The sequence below is a fragment of the Procambarus clarkii genome, chromosome 14, assembly GCF_040958095.1.
Source record: "Procambarus clarkii isolate CNS0578487 chromosome 14, FALCON_Pclarkii_2.0, whole genome shotgun sequence".
NCBI classification, from domain to species: Eukaryota; Metazoa; Arthropoda; class Malacostraca; order Decapoda; family Cambaridae; genus Procambarus; species Procambarus clarkii.
This window is the reverse complement of record NC_091163.1, coordinates 13112464-13128173: the sequence shown is the minus strand read 5'-3', so window position 1 is coordinate 13128173 and position 15710 is coordinate 13112464. Positions and strand designations below refer to the sequence as shown.

The following is a 15710-nucleotide window of genomic DNA, read 5'->3' as shown; positions in this document are numbered from 1 at the left end:
CTGTCATAACTTGGTGTCAGCAAGGTGGACAGCCCGCCTGCTGTCATAACTTGGTGTCAGCAAGGTGGACAGCCCGCCTGCTGTCATAACTTGGTGTCAGCAAGGTGGACAGCCCGCCTGCTGTCATAACATGGTGTCAGCAAGGCGGACAGCCCGCCTGCTGTCATAACATGGTGTCAGCAAGGCGGACAGCCCGCCTGCTGTCATAACATGGTGTCAGCAAGGCGGACAGCCCGCCTGCTGTCATAACATGGTGTCAGCAAGGCGGACAGCCCGCCTGCTGTCATAACATAATATCAACAAGGTAGACACTGAAAGGTTTTTTTCCCATGACGAACTACAATTCCAACAATAGACATCGCCGTCTGTCCTACAATATAATGTCTGTGTATTGTATATCCTGGGCTTCCTCCTCCTCCTCCTCCTCCTCTTCCCCCCCTGCCACGACCCCACTACCTCCACTTCCCCTTTCCCCGAAGACCCCCCCTCGACCCGGGTCCCGAGGCAAGCCAGCACCAGTACCGCGTCTACGCTCGTGCTGGGTGGATCTTTGTCAGCCGCTCCCCTGGACACTCGTCTGTCTTCTCTCGCTCCGTTAGACTTCACCTTCGGCGAGTGTTTTGTAAATACGCTCTTTCCCGCCACGACGGAATTGGTGCTTCAGTTTCCCCCGCTATTGCAAGAGAAAACAAAAAAAGATATCTATATCTAAAAAGCCATTCTAATTCGAGTTTTATCCAGTGTGTTTAGAGTTTTAGTGGAAAAACATTACCCATTGACAAGTGGGGGGGGAAAATGATGGCTGTGAGTTTGCGGCCAAGATAAGATACAGAGATGCTATCGGCGGATATCAAACGCCTTTGACGACCGTCTTGAGTGCGTTTATGTGTGTGCGGAGGACAGGAGTTGGTGGTGTTAAGTAAGACGGGGGTTTTAAGTGTGTGTTTGGGCCCTCTGGTTGATGACACCATGGGCCTATATCAGCCTATATGGAAGACCTTCTTTGGCCTCGCATTGTTCCATCTAGGTAAGTCTTTCAACGTTGATATATATATTTATATATCAACCTATAATTAACGTGTTCATTGTATATATTCATTGTAATGATCAGGGTCACAATTGTTTGGTTGTGTGGTAGTTTAGATTACTACTATCTAACTAATGGTAGTTGTGTTATCTTCCTGCGGCTTGATATCTGGAAGTGGCTTTAATTAATCGCTAATTATTCTGGGGCATTGTCATGTCGTTCGCAGGTTTCGTCTATAAACACAAATTTATTTGATTTCAAAAGATGAAGGTATGTACGTTATTTTTAGGCTTAGCTTTAATATTACACACACACGCGGAAACACACACACACACAAACACACAAACACACACACACACACACACACACACACACACACACACACACACACACACACACACACACACACACACACACACACACACACATCTTTGACCAAAGAGCCAAAGCTCAACCCCCGCAAGCACAATTAAGTGAGTACACACACACACACACACACACACACACACACACACACACACACACACACACACACACACACACACACACACACATCTTTGACCAAAGAGCCAAAGCTCAACCCCCGCAAGCACAATTAAGTGAGTACACACACACACACACACACACACACACACACACACACACTATGTATACCTGATAATTCCCTCAGGTATACACCACTATACATAAAGTTAATAAAGGAAGGGAAGGCTATCAAATACATGTTCACACTTCCCTCTGGGAACTAATGATATAATTATATTATTAACAACTCATTAATTATCATCTGTCAGGCTCAATTACAATTATTAACTGATCATATCCAATACAAAAAAAAACATCACTTGGGCTGGACGGTAGAGCGACGGTCTGGCTTCATACAGGTCGGCGTTCAATCCCCCAACTGTTTTTAAGTGGTTGGGTCACCATTCCTTTTCCCCCGTCCCATCCCAAATCCTTATCCTGACCCCCTTCCCAGTGCTATGTAGCAGAAGTGGTTTAGAGATTTATCCTAATAATTCGCTTCCCCGTCCCTTTATAATAGGAATGATGATATCCTTGATAGCTTTATCCACGGTTATCTTAATCCATGACACATCTTGATATAATGTCCCCGGCTTTGCCATCTTGCAAAGAACAACAAACCGACTGGAAACCCAAACAGATAGACCCATCTAAGACGTTTTCCAGACTGAAGGCTGCTTCCAGGAAGTATGTGGTTGCTGGATGCCAGTATGGCTGTTATCGGTGTGATGATAACGATATCATCACCCCCTCCCCTCCCCCCTCAGGGCCACACAAATACCTGCTGACACTGGTGGCACTCTGGAGGGGGGGGAGGGGGGGGAATCTGGTTTAATATGTGGCTGTGTTTGGTTCATTGTCGTCTGCTTCTTGCTTAGGTAAATCTTTTCACATAGTGTGTGTGTGTTTATGTGTGTACACACACACACACACACACACACACATCTGTATGTGTGAATCTGTACATCAGGAATCTGTACACCAGTTGATTGACAGTTGAGATGCGGGACCAAAGAGCCAAAGCTCAACCCCCGCAAGCACAATTAGGTGAGTACACACACGCATAAACACACACACACATACACACACACACACACACACACACACACACACACACACACACACACACACACACACACACACACACGTTCGACAGTTGAGAGGAGGGACCAAAGAGCCAGAGCTCAACCCCCACAAGCACAACTAGGTGAGTACATTCACACACACTAGATTAGTACCCGAACTAAGGGGTATGAGCTACGAGGAAAAACTACGAACACTAAATCCTCTTAACGCTGGAAGACAGAAGAGTTAGGGGAGATATGATCCCCACATACAAGATTCTCAGCGGAATTGATAGGGCAGATAGACAAATTATTTGACACAGGCGGCACAATTAGAAGATTATCTATGAACACACGAGACATAAATCACTAAGACTTCTCTATTGACCCCGGCTGGGATTCGAACCCATGTCGCCCAGTATCACCCCCAAAGTGTACACAGTTCTGCAACCCACGTCACCAAAGACGAAGTGATTTAGTTAATCACTAAAGGCCTATTAACCTATAATTGGACGCTGTTTTTTTTTATTAATTCTAGCAGATTCTAGCATATCCCTCGCGCGTTTTAGAAGCAAATGTGTTGTATTTTGAGTGTGGAGAGCCCAAACGCGCTGACAGCGGCCGGGATCTAATCGGATTAGCTTAGGGTAGCATTGCTGATGTTCTTTTTTTTATTATTATTATGGAAGATACAGCTTCCGTGTACTAGGACGCGAGTCAGTGGGCGTACCACCTCTCCGAGCTCTGTGTCATAGGCTGTGTGTCGCCTGGTAACCTTTGTCACAGGCTGTGTATCGACTGGTAACTTTTGTCACAGGCTGTGTATCGACTGGTAACCTTTGTCACAGGCTGTGTATCGTCTGGTAATCTTTGTCACAGGCTGTGTATCGTCTGGTAATCTTTGTCACAGGCTGCGTATCGTCTGGTAACTTTTGTCACAGGCTGTGTATCGACTGGTAACCTTTGTCACAGGCTGTGTATCGTCTGGTAATCTTTGTCACAGGCTGTGTATCGACTGGTAACTTTTGTCACAGGCTGTGTATCGACTGGTAACCTTTGTCACAGGCTGTGTATCGTCTGGTAATCTTTGTCACAGGCTGTGTATCGTCTGGTAATCTTTGTCACAGGCTGCGTATCGTCTGGTAACTTTTGTCACAGGCTGTGTATCGACTGGTAACCTTTGTCACAGGCTGTGTATCGTCTGGTAATCTTTGTCACAGGCTGTGTATCGTCTGGTAACCTTTGTCACAGGTTGTGTATCGACTGGTATCTTTGTCACAGGCTGTGTATTGTCTGGTAACCTTTGTCACAGGATGTGTATCGACTGGTACCTTTGTCACAGGCTGTCTATCGTCTGGTAACCTTTGTCACAGGCTGTGTATCGACTGGTATCTTTGTCACAGGCTGTGTATCGACTGGTAACCTTTGGCACAGGCTGTGTATCATCTTGTACCTTTGTCACAGGCTGTGTATCGTCTGCTATCTTTGTCACAGGCTCTGTATCGTCGTAACCAGCCAATCATGACATAGTCTGCGAGTTCAATAATACATCAGACAGCCAATTCCACAGAAACGTTTACAATTTTTGTAATGCTAGTTGCACTCAAGTTAAGAGTGCTACTTAAATTTAGAGTTGTACTGCTAGCATTACACAAGGTTAATCTCACTGTAATAGCCCTACACCTGTATCTAAACACCTATAATGCCAATTGCTTCCCCCCGTTGCAATGCGAGAGATAATCTGATAAAGATGTTTCTGAATTGCAGTAAATTATCCGGTTGGGGGAGTTTTGGGGGCTTTCATTAGGTCTGCCCTGGACGCTGTTTGGGACGCGTTGCTTCTCGCTAACGCCGGTTAGAAACCGTTACTTCCTCGCGTTAGCTGATTTTTTTTTTTATTCATGGTTTTGTGTGTGTGTGTGTGTCCTGTATATGTGTACTTACCTAGGTGTGCTTGCGGGGGGGAGGGGGTTGAGCTTCGGCTCTTTGGTCCCGCCTCACACGATTGTGCGTGCGTGTTTGGGGGGGGGGGAAATGGGAGTGTGAAACTCTACGGACAGCACACTCCAAGTGCGAGCGCTCGCGCGCGCACATGTCCACGCAATGCGGGTACACACATAATTGTGCTTGCAGCGGTTGAGCTTTAGTTCATGGGTGCCGCTTTACAGGTCAATACATACTAGTGTTGGCCTGGAGGAAGCCTCCTCTAGCTGTAGGAAGCCTCCACTAGCCTGGAGGAAGCCTCCTCTAGCTGTAGGAAGCCTCCACTAGCCTGGAGGAAGCCTCAACTAGCTGGAGGAAGCCTTCACTAGCCTGGAGGAAGCCTCCACTAACTAAAGGAAGCCTCCACTAACTAGAGGAAGCCTCCACTAACTAAAGGAAGCCTCCACTAACTAGAGGAAGCCTCCACTAGCTGGAGGAAGCCTCCACTAGCTAGAGGAAGCCTCCACTAGCTGGAAGAAGCCTCCACTAGCTAGAGGAAGCCTCCACTAGCTGGAAGAAGCCTCCACTAGCTAGAGGAAGCCTCCACTAGATGGAAGAAGCCTCCACTAGCTAGAGGAAGCCTCCACTAGCTGGAGGAAGCCTCCACTAGCTGGAGGAAGCCTCCACTAGCTGCAGGAAGCCTTCACTAGCCTGGAGGAAGCCTCCACTAACTAGAGGAAGCCTCACCTAGCTGTAGGAAACCTTCACTAATTAGAGGAAGCCTCCACTAACAAGAGGAAGCCTCCACTAACTAGAGGAAGCCTCCACTAACTAGAGGAAGCCTTCACTAACTAGAGGAAGCCTCCACTAACTATAGGAAGCCTCCACTAACTAGAGGAAGCCTCCACTAACTAGAGGAAGCCTCCACTAACTAGAGGAAGCCTCCACTAACTAGAGGAAGCCTCCACTAACTAGAGGAAGCCTCCACTAACTAGAGGAAGCCTCCACTAACTAGAGGAAGCCTCCACTAACTAGAGGAAGCCTCCACTAACTAGAGGAAACCTCCATGTCTGCTTGTCTGCCTGTTACCTAGCAGTAAATAGGTACCTGGGAGTTAGTCAGCTGTCACGGGCTGCTTCCTGGGGGTGGAGGCCTGGTCGAGGACCGGGCCGCGGGGACACTAATGCCCCGAAATCATCTCAAGATAACACTTTCCTTCCCGTGCTCTAGCGAAGGGGGGGGGGGGGTAGGGTCAAACAAGTGCTTTATTTTTTTTTTAATTCACTTAAGACCCATAGGTATAATTAAATGTAAAAAGTCACTGGATTTAATCCCTAATCAGTCACTGGATTTAAGCCCTAAACAGTCACTGGATTTAAGCCCTAAACAGTCACTGGATTTAAGCCCTAAACAGTCACTGGATTTAAGCCCTAAACAGTCACTGGATTTAAGCCCTAAACAGTCACTGGATTTAAGCCCTAAACAGTCACTGGATTTAAGCCCTAAACAGTCAATGGATTTAATCCTTCTCAACACACAAGACGATATCGTTTAAGAGGAGGATAATTGATGCTACATTGACTTTATCTTCTTAATTAACCTCATTAAGCTGACAATACTTCTCTCATTAGGATTTAGCTGACTTCCTAGTAATCCCCTCCTACCTCTAGTTTAATCCTCTCTCTCCGGCTTTCACCGGATTTTAATGACGTGTTCCAATGCATTGTGAAACCACAATACCTGGTTGATGGGGCTCTGGGAGTTCTTCTACTCCCCAAGCCCGGCCCTAGGCCAGGCTTGACTTGTGAGAGTTTGGTCCACCAGGCTGTTGCTTGGAGCGGCCCACAGGCCCACATACTCAACAGCCTGGTGGACCAAACTCTCACAAGTCAAGCCTGGCCTCGGGCCGGGCTTGGGGAGTAGAAGAACTCCCAGAACCCCATCAAGCAGGTATATGTAGGCCTGGGGGCCGGTCAACAGCCTGGTGGACCAAACTCTCACAAGTCAAGCCTGGCCTCGGGCCGGGCTTGGGGAGTAGAAGAACTCCCAGAACCCCATCAACCAGGTATATGTGGGCCTGCGGGCCGGTCAACAGCCTGGTGGACCAAACTCTCACAAGTCAAGCCTGGCCTCGGGCCGGGCTTGGGGAGTAGAAGAACTCCCAGAACCCCATCAAGCAGGTGCCAATATTTGATCCAATCTGCCTGGAAGATCATATCCCTTTACGTTTTGTGTCCATGAAATGTTGTCAGAAAATGTTCTCTGTGCTGTCTACTAGTTTTGCTCTCCATGTTGCCTCCCGTTCCTAGGGGGTCATTGGATGGAGTCAGTCATAAGTATTGTAGTTATGGGTGACTTCATTATATGAGAGTTCTATTGTAGTGGGTTAGTGGATTGGGTTGGTTGTGGTGTCTGGAAGTCCGCAGAGTTTGCAAGAATTCTGGTCAAGTAGTTACCTGGAGTGGGTTCTGAGAGTTCTCCTGCTCTCCAGACACGAACTTAATGGTTATCTGAGATGAGGTTATCTTGAGATGATTTCGGGGCTTTAGTGTCCCCGCGGCCCGGTCCTCGACCAGGCCTCCATCTCCAGGAAGCAGCCCGAGACAGCTGACTAACTCCCAGGTACCTATTTACTGCTAGGTAACAGGGGCATCAAGGTGAAAGAAACTCTGCCCATCGATTCTCGCCGGCGCCTGGGATCGAACACGGGACCACAGGATCACGCGTCCAGTGTTCTGTCCGCTCAGCCACCGGCTCCCACTGGTGCGAAAGATACGGAAGGAAATGCAGAATAGAACCAGTGAAGAATAGAGGTGTCATAGGCATAGTTAGAGAGCATTGTCTGAACATCGAAGGTCCACGGCTGTTCAACACCCTCCCAGCAAGCACTAGAAATATTGCCGGAACAAAGGTAGATGTCTTCAACAAGCATTTTGATAAGTTCTTGCAAGAAGTGCCGGACCAAGCAGGCTGGAGTGGATATGAGGGCCTGCGGGCCGCTTCAAGCAACTGCCTGGTGGACCAAGGGCAACTGCCTGGGGAGCCGGTCGGCCGAGCGGACAGCACACTGGACTTGTGATCCTGTGGTCCTGGGTTCGATCCCAGGCGCCGGCGAGAAACAATGGGCAGAGTTTCTTTCACCCTATGCCCCTGTTACCTAGCAGTATAAATAGGTACCTGGGTGTTAGTCAGCTGTCACGGGCTGCTTCCTGGGGGTGGAGGCCTGGTCGAGGACCGGGCCGCGGGGACACTAAAAAAGCCCCGAAATCATCTCAAGATAACCTCAAGATAACCAAGCTATCAAAAGTCGAGCCTGACCCCAGCCCGAGGGGGGGGGGGATAGAAGAACTCCCAGAACCCTCTCCAAGTATGTTCCAGGCCTGGGGGCCAGGCTTGTGATAATCTGGTCCAACAGACTGTTGTTATCTATCATCGGTGCCTACGGGGGAACAAAGTTTCAAGACTCTAAGTCTCTATTTCTTTCATTTTAGCTATTGAGACATTCAATGGTGAAGTGTGGGAATAAGGCAAGATTGGAGAAAGGTGAGTATGTGAGTAAAGATGGTAAGGAGAACAGGAAGAAAGAGACGAAGGGAGAAGAAAAGTTGATGGGAGGAGTGCTTTCTTCAAGAGATGGGGGTGTGGGGGGGGGGGGTGTTTGTGATCATAGTGGGCTACATTAGTTCTTCTGTCGTGAGGATGAGTCTCTTCAACTACCCCGGTGCATAATTCTTCTGTTTATTTTCTGCGTGAGTCTATGTGTCTGATATACATATATATGTTCCATCTCTATCCATAAAAAAGCTCCTAAACGCTCTTGCAAAAGATCAGGAATATGTGCGGCTCTGGGTTTACCATACAGTGTATAACGGGCTCACCATAGCCCGTGCTACTTGGAACTTGTATAATCTTTGAACATACAGTGTATAGTGTGGCTCACGTTCAGCTTAGTATTCTGCTTCTAAGGGGCACATCCACCTGTCTCTCCTTGCTTATGCATCATTGTAAACATATGTTTGTAAACAGCCATTGCTGTTTACAAACATTTATTCTCATTCATATCTCTGGCGTGTTTGGGCCCGAGTGTTTGCTCTGCTAATCCATGTCTAAGCAACACTTTTATGGCTTTGTTAAGTGTCCATTTTGCTGTGGCTGTGTTTACTGTTATATCTATCAATCCCTTTTTGATATGGTAATTAAAGCCTCATATAATAATGATCCGGTTATAGGGTTAGAATGGATGTTTTTGATCTGGACTTAACAGTATATTGATAGCGTTCACTGTACAGTGTATTGATAGGGTACACTGTATTGTACAGTATACAATGTTGATTAACTAACTTTCTCCTTCGTCCTGATATATTCAGTTATTATCAATAATATCTAAACAATATTTTATTGATTTTTATAACATAAAAGTTGTTTGGTGTGATTTATCGATAATATTTAGTATACATTATTGTAGGCTTGCGAGGGTTGAGCTCTGGATCTTTGGTCCCGCCTCTCGACCGTCAATCAACTGGTGTATACAGGTGCCTGAGCCTATTGGGCTCTTTCATATCTACATTTGAAACTGTGTGTGTGGAGTCAGCCTCCACCACATCACTGCCTAATGCATTCCATTTATTATTCAATGCTTAATGCATTCCATGTGGGTAAGTGCGAATGTGTGTAGGCTGTAGATGTATTTGAATGTGTATGAATCTTGTGTTGATTGAGTGTAGATGGATTTCAGTGTGTATAGATGTCTTTGAATGAATGTTTATATTCACTCTGTTTGTCAGTATAAACAAGATTCACTGTCTTCCTGTGATTATAACCAACTTTCACTGTCTACCTGTGATTATAACCAACATTCACTGTCTACCTGTGATTATAACCAACTTTCACTGTCTACCTGTGATTATAACCAACGTTCACTGTCTACCTGTGATTATAACCAACGTTCACTGTTTACCTGTGATTATAACCAACTTTCACTGTCTACCTGTGATTATAACCAACTTTCACTGTCTACCTGTGATTATAACCAACTTTCACTGTCTACCTGTGATTATAACCAACATTCACTGTCTACCTGTGATTATAACCAACTTTCACTGTCTACCTGTGATTATAACCAACGTTCACTGTTTACCTCTGTTTATAACCAACGTTCACTTGCTCCGCTTGTGGCATAAGCAAAATTTACACACTCCACACGAAGTATAGCCAATGTTTGCATGTGTCACGTATGGTATAGCCAACATTCACACGCTGTGTGTGTCATACAACCAACATTTACACACTTGTGGTATAACCAAAAATCAATGATATATTTGTGGTATAACCAAAAATCAATGATACACTTGTGGTATAACCAACATTTGCACGCTCCTGTATTAAAGCCAATTTTGACATGCTGCATCTGTGGTATAACCAATATTGACATGCTCCACCGGTGGTATAACCAATGTTGACATGCTCCACCGGTGGTGTAACCAATGTTGACATGCTCCACCTGTGGTATAACCAATATTGACATGCTCCACCTGTGGTATAACCAATATTGACATGCTCCGCCTGTGGTATAACCAATATTGACATGCTCCGCCTGTGGTATAACCAATATTGACATGCTCCGCCTGTGGTATAACCAATATTGACATGTTCCACCTATGGTGTATCCAAACATTGACTCCCTCTCCCCGCGGTACTCACACGCTTCATGTGTGGTATAGCCAAGATCGGCACGCTCTCTCTGTAGTATAACCAACATCCCTCTGAGGTATAGCCAACCCTGCACCTTAGCACGGAAGTGCTGCCCGCTGAATCGATGTATATATATATATATATATATATATATATATATATATATATATATATATATATATATATATATATATATATATGTAGGAATTTATCATGACGTTTGCATAAATTAGCATGGGAGAGGTTACCCCCCATGGAAGTCAGCCTCTTCCCCTCCCCTCCCCTGGTTCAGGGGAGGTTGGGGGAGGTACCTTAGGGGAGGCGTGTTCCTCTCTAGGGGGTAGGGAAGATGCTGCTAACTCCTCAATCACTTCCAGAGACTGGCCAATTAATGCTGATTATTTTTTAAGTTTTCTTTTTCATTTTTTCGACGGAACTTTCTCAGAGTGTATCAGGCTCTTGTTTCGGGTGGATTTGGACGCAATTCAAGACTAAGGCGCTTCTAGGGGACTAGTATTAGGTGACTCCAGGGGGTTAGATTCACGAAGCAGTTACGGCAAGCACTTACGAACGTGTACATCTTTCCTCAATCTTTGACGGCTTTGGTTACATTTATTAAACAGTTTACAAGCGTGAAAACTTGCCAATCAACTGTTGTTATCGTTATAAACAGCCTCCAGGTGCTTCGTAGCTCATTAACTGTTTAATAATTGTAAACAAAGCCGCCAAAGATTGAGAAAAGACGTACAGGTTCGTAAGTGCTTGCCTAACTGCTTCGTGATTCTGGCCCCCCGGGGATTAGGGTACGTCTAGTGCTTGGTCTTAGATCAGCCCTGGGGATTAAGGTACGTCTAGAGTAGACGCTCGTGCTAGTACGTCATAAAACTGCCCTAGAGGCACATTTAGGAGCTAGTAACCTAAATTTCTAGCGTAGCCTTTCACCGTTCAGTTTACTAAGTCTTAGGTCTTGACTTAAACTGAAGACGAGATCAGTAGCTATTTATTCAAGCTGAGATTAAATAGCTCAGAACTCCTGCTATTATATAAGGCAGAACTTGGCAACATAACCAGGAGGCCTGGTTGAGGACCGGGCCGCGGGGACGCTAAGCCCCGGAAGCACCTCAAGGTAACTTCAAGGTAACATCATACCCTAACGCAAGATGTAACTGAGAAATTGGATGACTGGAAATATAGGGTGGTCTATTGCCTAAGGGGTGCAGGGTGCGGATAATGATAGTCTGGCGGATTGTGACGAATGGTTAATTAGGCCTATTACCATTAACAGATTGACTCCAATGACAGATTGAAACGTTGTTGGGTCACAGCTTAATAGGCTCTGAACCCCGAGAGTTGAAACTCAACTATTGCAAGTACAAATAAGCTACTACACAAACTTGTAATTATATGTATAGGCCTACCTATATATATATAACAATTTAGGCTTGTTCGCATTTGTGTTCCTCACGTGTGCGCCCCCCCCCCCCCGAATGAGGTGATTTGATAAAATACTATGCCCAAGATTACCATCAGAGTGCCGGCGGGATGATGGGGAAAATCGCCTCGGCTACCATCATCTTTTGTCCGGTCGTGATGGTCGAGTGGTTAAGGTGTCCTGTACACCAGTTGCAAAGTGCTCCTGGCAGTATGGGTTCGAGTCACTTCTGGGGGTGTGAGTTTTCAGTTGCATATATGCCTGGGGACCATTCAGGCTTGTTCGCACAAGCCAAATCGTTTAACAACCAGATACCCATTCACTGGTGGGTGAACAAAAGCGTGCAGTTAAAAATTAGCGCCTAGTCAATCCTCCCCGGCCAGGATACGAACCGAGGCCAAATCGCTCACGAAGTGCGGAGCGAATGTGTTACCACTGCGCCACGGGGCTGACACTCCGGTCTATAAAAACCTAATTCACTAAATGAACAGAAAATGGATCAAGCCTACTGTAGTGAGCTAGTGAAAGTAGGCCTATGATTCATTGACATATGAACTAGTAATGCCAATAAAAAAAAGAGAATTAAGAGGCGGGAGCCAGGAGATGAGATTCAATCCCCCGCAAGCATAGCTAACTTGTTATAGAGACCAGGGAGTGATTGGTTGGTTGGTAGGTACTTGCCTAGAAGATGCCTGAGGCCATCTCAGATAAGGAGGCTGGCATCTGCGGTGTCTTGATCTTGCGGTTAAGCATCAGCATCCCTGGGAAACTCCCTTTGGTGTGTGTGTGGGGGGGCGTCATTACTCTTCTCCTACATGTAGTGATTCTCTCTCTCTCTCTCTCTCTCTCTCTCTCTCTCTCTCTCTCTCTCTCTCTCTCTCTCTCTCTCTCTCTCTCTCTCTCTCTCTCTCTCTCTCTCTCTCTCGCTCTCTCTCTCTCTCTCTCTCTCTCTCTCTCTCTCTCTCTCTCTCTCTCTCTCTCTCTCTCTCTCTCTCTCTCTCTCCCACACTGCTTCATCCACACACATTCCTACCCTCTCCTCTTCGTTACCCACTCACACTCCATCATTCCCCTCTCCGCCTTACTTCTATCTCAGTTTTTTCGCATTTCTTCCCCTCATTTTATCCTTTCGACTCTATTCACTTGTTAGAATTCCCCCAGAGTCTATTTATTGGTGGTTTCTAATTTTTGCTTTGTTATTTTCTCTTTTATAACCTCGTTCTCACCTGTGGACTCTCTACAACCACGTTCTCACCTGTGGACTCTCTACAACCACGTTTTCACCTCTGGACTGTCTACAACCACGTTCTCACCTGTGGACTCTCTACAACCACGTTCTCACCTGTGGACTCTCTACAACCACGTTCTCACCTGTGGACTCTCTACAACCACGTTCTCACCTGTGGACTCTCTACAACCACGTTCTCACCTGTGGACTCTCTACAACCACGTTCTCACCTGTGGACTCTCTACAACCACGTTCTCACCTGTGGACTCTCTACAACCACGTTCTCACCTGTGGACCACTACAACCACGTTCTCACCTGTGGACCTGGTTGATACCTCAACCAAGTATCAACCAGGACCCCTTACAACCACGTTCTCACCTGTGGACCCCTACAACCATGTTCTCACCTGTGGACCTTACAACCACGTTCCCACCTGTGGACCCCCTTACAACCACGTTCTCACCTGTGGACCCCCTTACAACCACGTTCTCACCTGTGGACCCCATACAACCACATTCCCACCTGTGGACCTCTTACAACCACATTCCCACCTGTGGTCTCCTACAACAAAATAGAGCTAACAACAATGATAACAACCATTACTACAACAAATACACACATGCATACGTCACAAGCCCTGCATAGTTATTCCCAGTTATTAAAACTGTTTGTAAATGATAGCAGAGAACATTATTCAACTCACAAGTGTTTCATTTTTGTTATTTTGGTGGAGTACAAGATAATACAGAACACAGTACAGTATTAGACCCCCATGATAGGTCCTATGGTACTCACCCTATTGGGAATCCACTGCCGAGTTTAATCCCCCTATCCACCTAGCTGGCAAAGGATAGATTACCCACATCACGTTTCCTCTCTACCCATCTCACTATCCCCAAATCCATATTGACATTCCTAGACACCATACCTATGCACTTCGCGTTATTCTATTCCCCTTTCCCGATCTTTAATATAACCCTTCCCCATTATAATGGGTAAGGGGTTCCCCCCTACTATTTATTAATTCCCCTACCCGCCCCATTCACACCTCAAGAAGAACACTTGTTCTTCTTGAAGATTGCTAGCTAAGAGGAACATCTTCGTCATCTGCTTTCATTTTTACTGTGTTGTTGTTTAATTAAACTGGTACTGCTGGCGCTGTGCAAGAGAGAGAGAGAGAGAGAGAGAGAGAGAGAGAGAGAGAGAGAGAGAGAGAGAGAGAGAGAGAGAGAGAGAGAGATTGAAGTAGCTGGCCAGGGTTCGAATCCTGCTAAGTGCTACCTGACTTCCATAACGTAGCCTACAGCGACTGTCCTTACCACCACAAGGCAATTACATACATAAATTTATGTGGACAGGAAACGCGTAGCTGAAAGAAATCATCTCTCTCTCTCTCTCTCTCTCTCTCTCTCTCTCTCTCTCTCTCTCTCTCTCTCTCTCTCTCTCTGTCTCTCTCTCTCTCTCTATCTCTCTCTCTCTCTCTCCTATACACAACACTCCCATTGCTCGACATCCACGGTTATGGAGAGAACCCTGAAACCAATTCCAGGTAAAATCCGGGTATTCAGTATTCGGGTCGAAGCACCAAGGTCCAAATGACCCCATTAAGGGACAGACAGGTCTCTGAATATCACCCTCACTTCTTGGTTGCCCTCGAGGTCATCTGGACGTCTGACCTTACGTGTTAAAATACAGTAGCCTCTCCTAGCAGGACCCTTAAGGGGTAGTAGTGCCCCTTAAGGCCTTGTCGAACTTTTAGGGGCATTAGGTGAAGGGAAAATTTCTTATATGTTTCAGCATTTGTGAGTTTTTTCTTCGAATTGTGAGATATTGAAGCACTTGGGATATTTTCAAGAGTGATTTAGGGACGGCATTTAGACACCTGTGATTCTCTTGAGCCCCCTGCGACGTACTCAACTCCCCGCGACGCACTCAAACGTCCATGGTACTCAATACGTACTCAAAAGTACCATGGTACTCAAAAGGCACGTCTCCCGCGACGTACTGGAGTCCATCCCCCTGGAAGACCGCAACAATGAACTCCTTTGTCTCCTGGCCATGTCCGGATATTCACCGAGAGGGAAATTCTTAAATCGGGAGATAATTGCGAGCCCAGCGGGCAGCCGCCGGCTATTAAAGACGCTGAGACGTCTGACTTGGACGGAAGCTGCAAACGCCCGCTGGTCAACCTCGAGGCTGTTGGAGGGGGGGTTGGGGAGGTGGGGAGATGGAGCAGGTAATCGGAGGATGTGGTGGGGACTGGAGGGGGGTGGGGGAGGGGCTGAGGTCAAGAGGTGGAGAAGGTTTGTGGCGGTAGTGGCGAATTGGCCCCTCAGGAGAGTGGAGGAGGATGTTCGTAGTACCGAGATTGCATTGGAGAGAGGTTGGGGGGGGGTGTTCGTAGTACCGAGATTGCATTGGAGAGAGGTTGGGAGGGGGGGGGTGTTCGTAGTAGTGAGAATAAGGAGAGAGATAATGTTCGTAGTAGTGAGAATAAGGAAAGAAATAATGTTCGTAGTAGTAAGAATAAGGAGAGAGATAATGTTTGTAGTAGTGAGAATAAGGAAAGAAATAATGTTCGTAGTAGTGAGAATAAGGAGAGAGGTAATGTTCGTAGTAGTGAGAATAAGGAGAGAGATAATGTTCGTAGTAGTGAGAATAAGGAGAGAGACAATGTTCGTAGTAGTGAGAATAAGGAGAGAGATAATGTTCGTAGTAGTGAGAATAAGGAAAGAAATAATGTTCGTAGTAGTAAGAATAAGGAGAGAGATAATGTTTGTAGTAGTGAGAATAAGGAAAGAAATAATGTTCGTAGTAGT

The 15710-nt window shown here is 46.3% G+C and overlaps 1 protein-coding gene across 2 annotated transcripts in view; it reads left to right on the top strand.

Annotated features, from left to right (window-relative positions):
* Positions 1-533: 533 nt before the first annotated feature.
* LOC123771721 (nephrin) overlaps positions 534-15710 on the top strand; it is a 179097-nt gene continuing 163920 nt past the window's right edge. For both annotated transcript variants that reach the window (XM_069324401.1, XM_069324402.1), the window contains exon 1: positions 534-1027. In XM_069324401.1, the coding sequence (XP_069180502.1) occupies positions 970-1027 (58 nt within the window). In that variant the 5' untranslated portion in view covers positions 534-969. The remainder of the gene's footprint in view (positions 1028-15710) is intronic.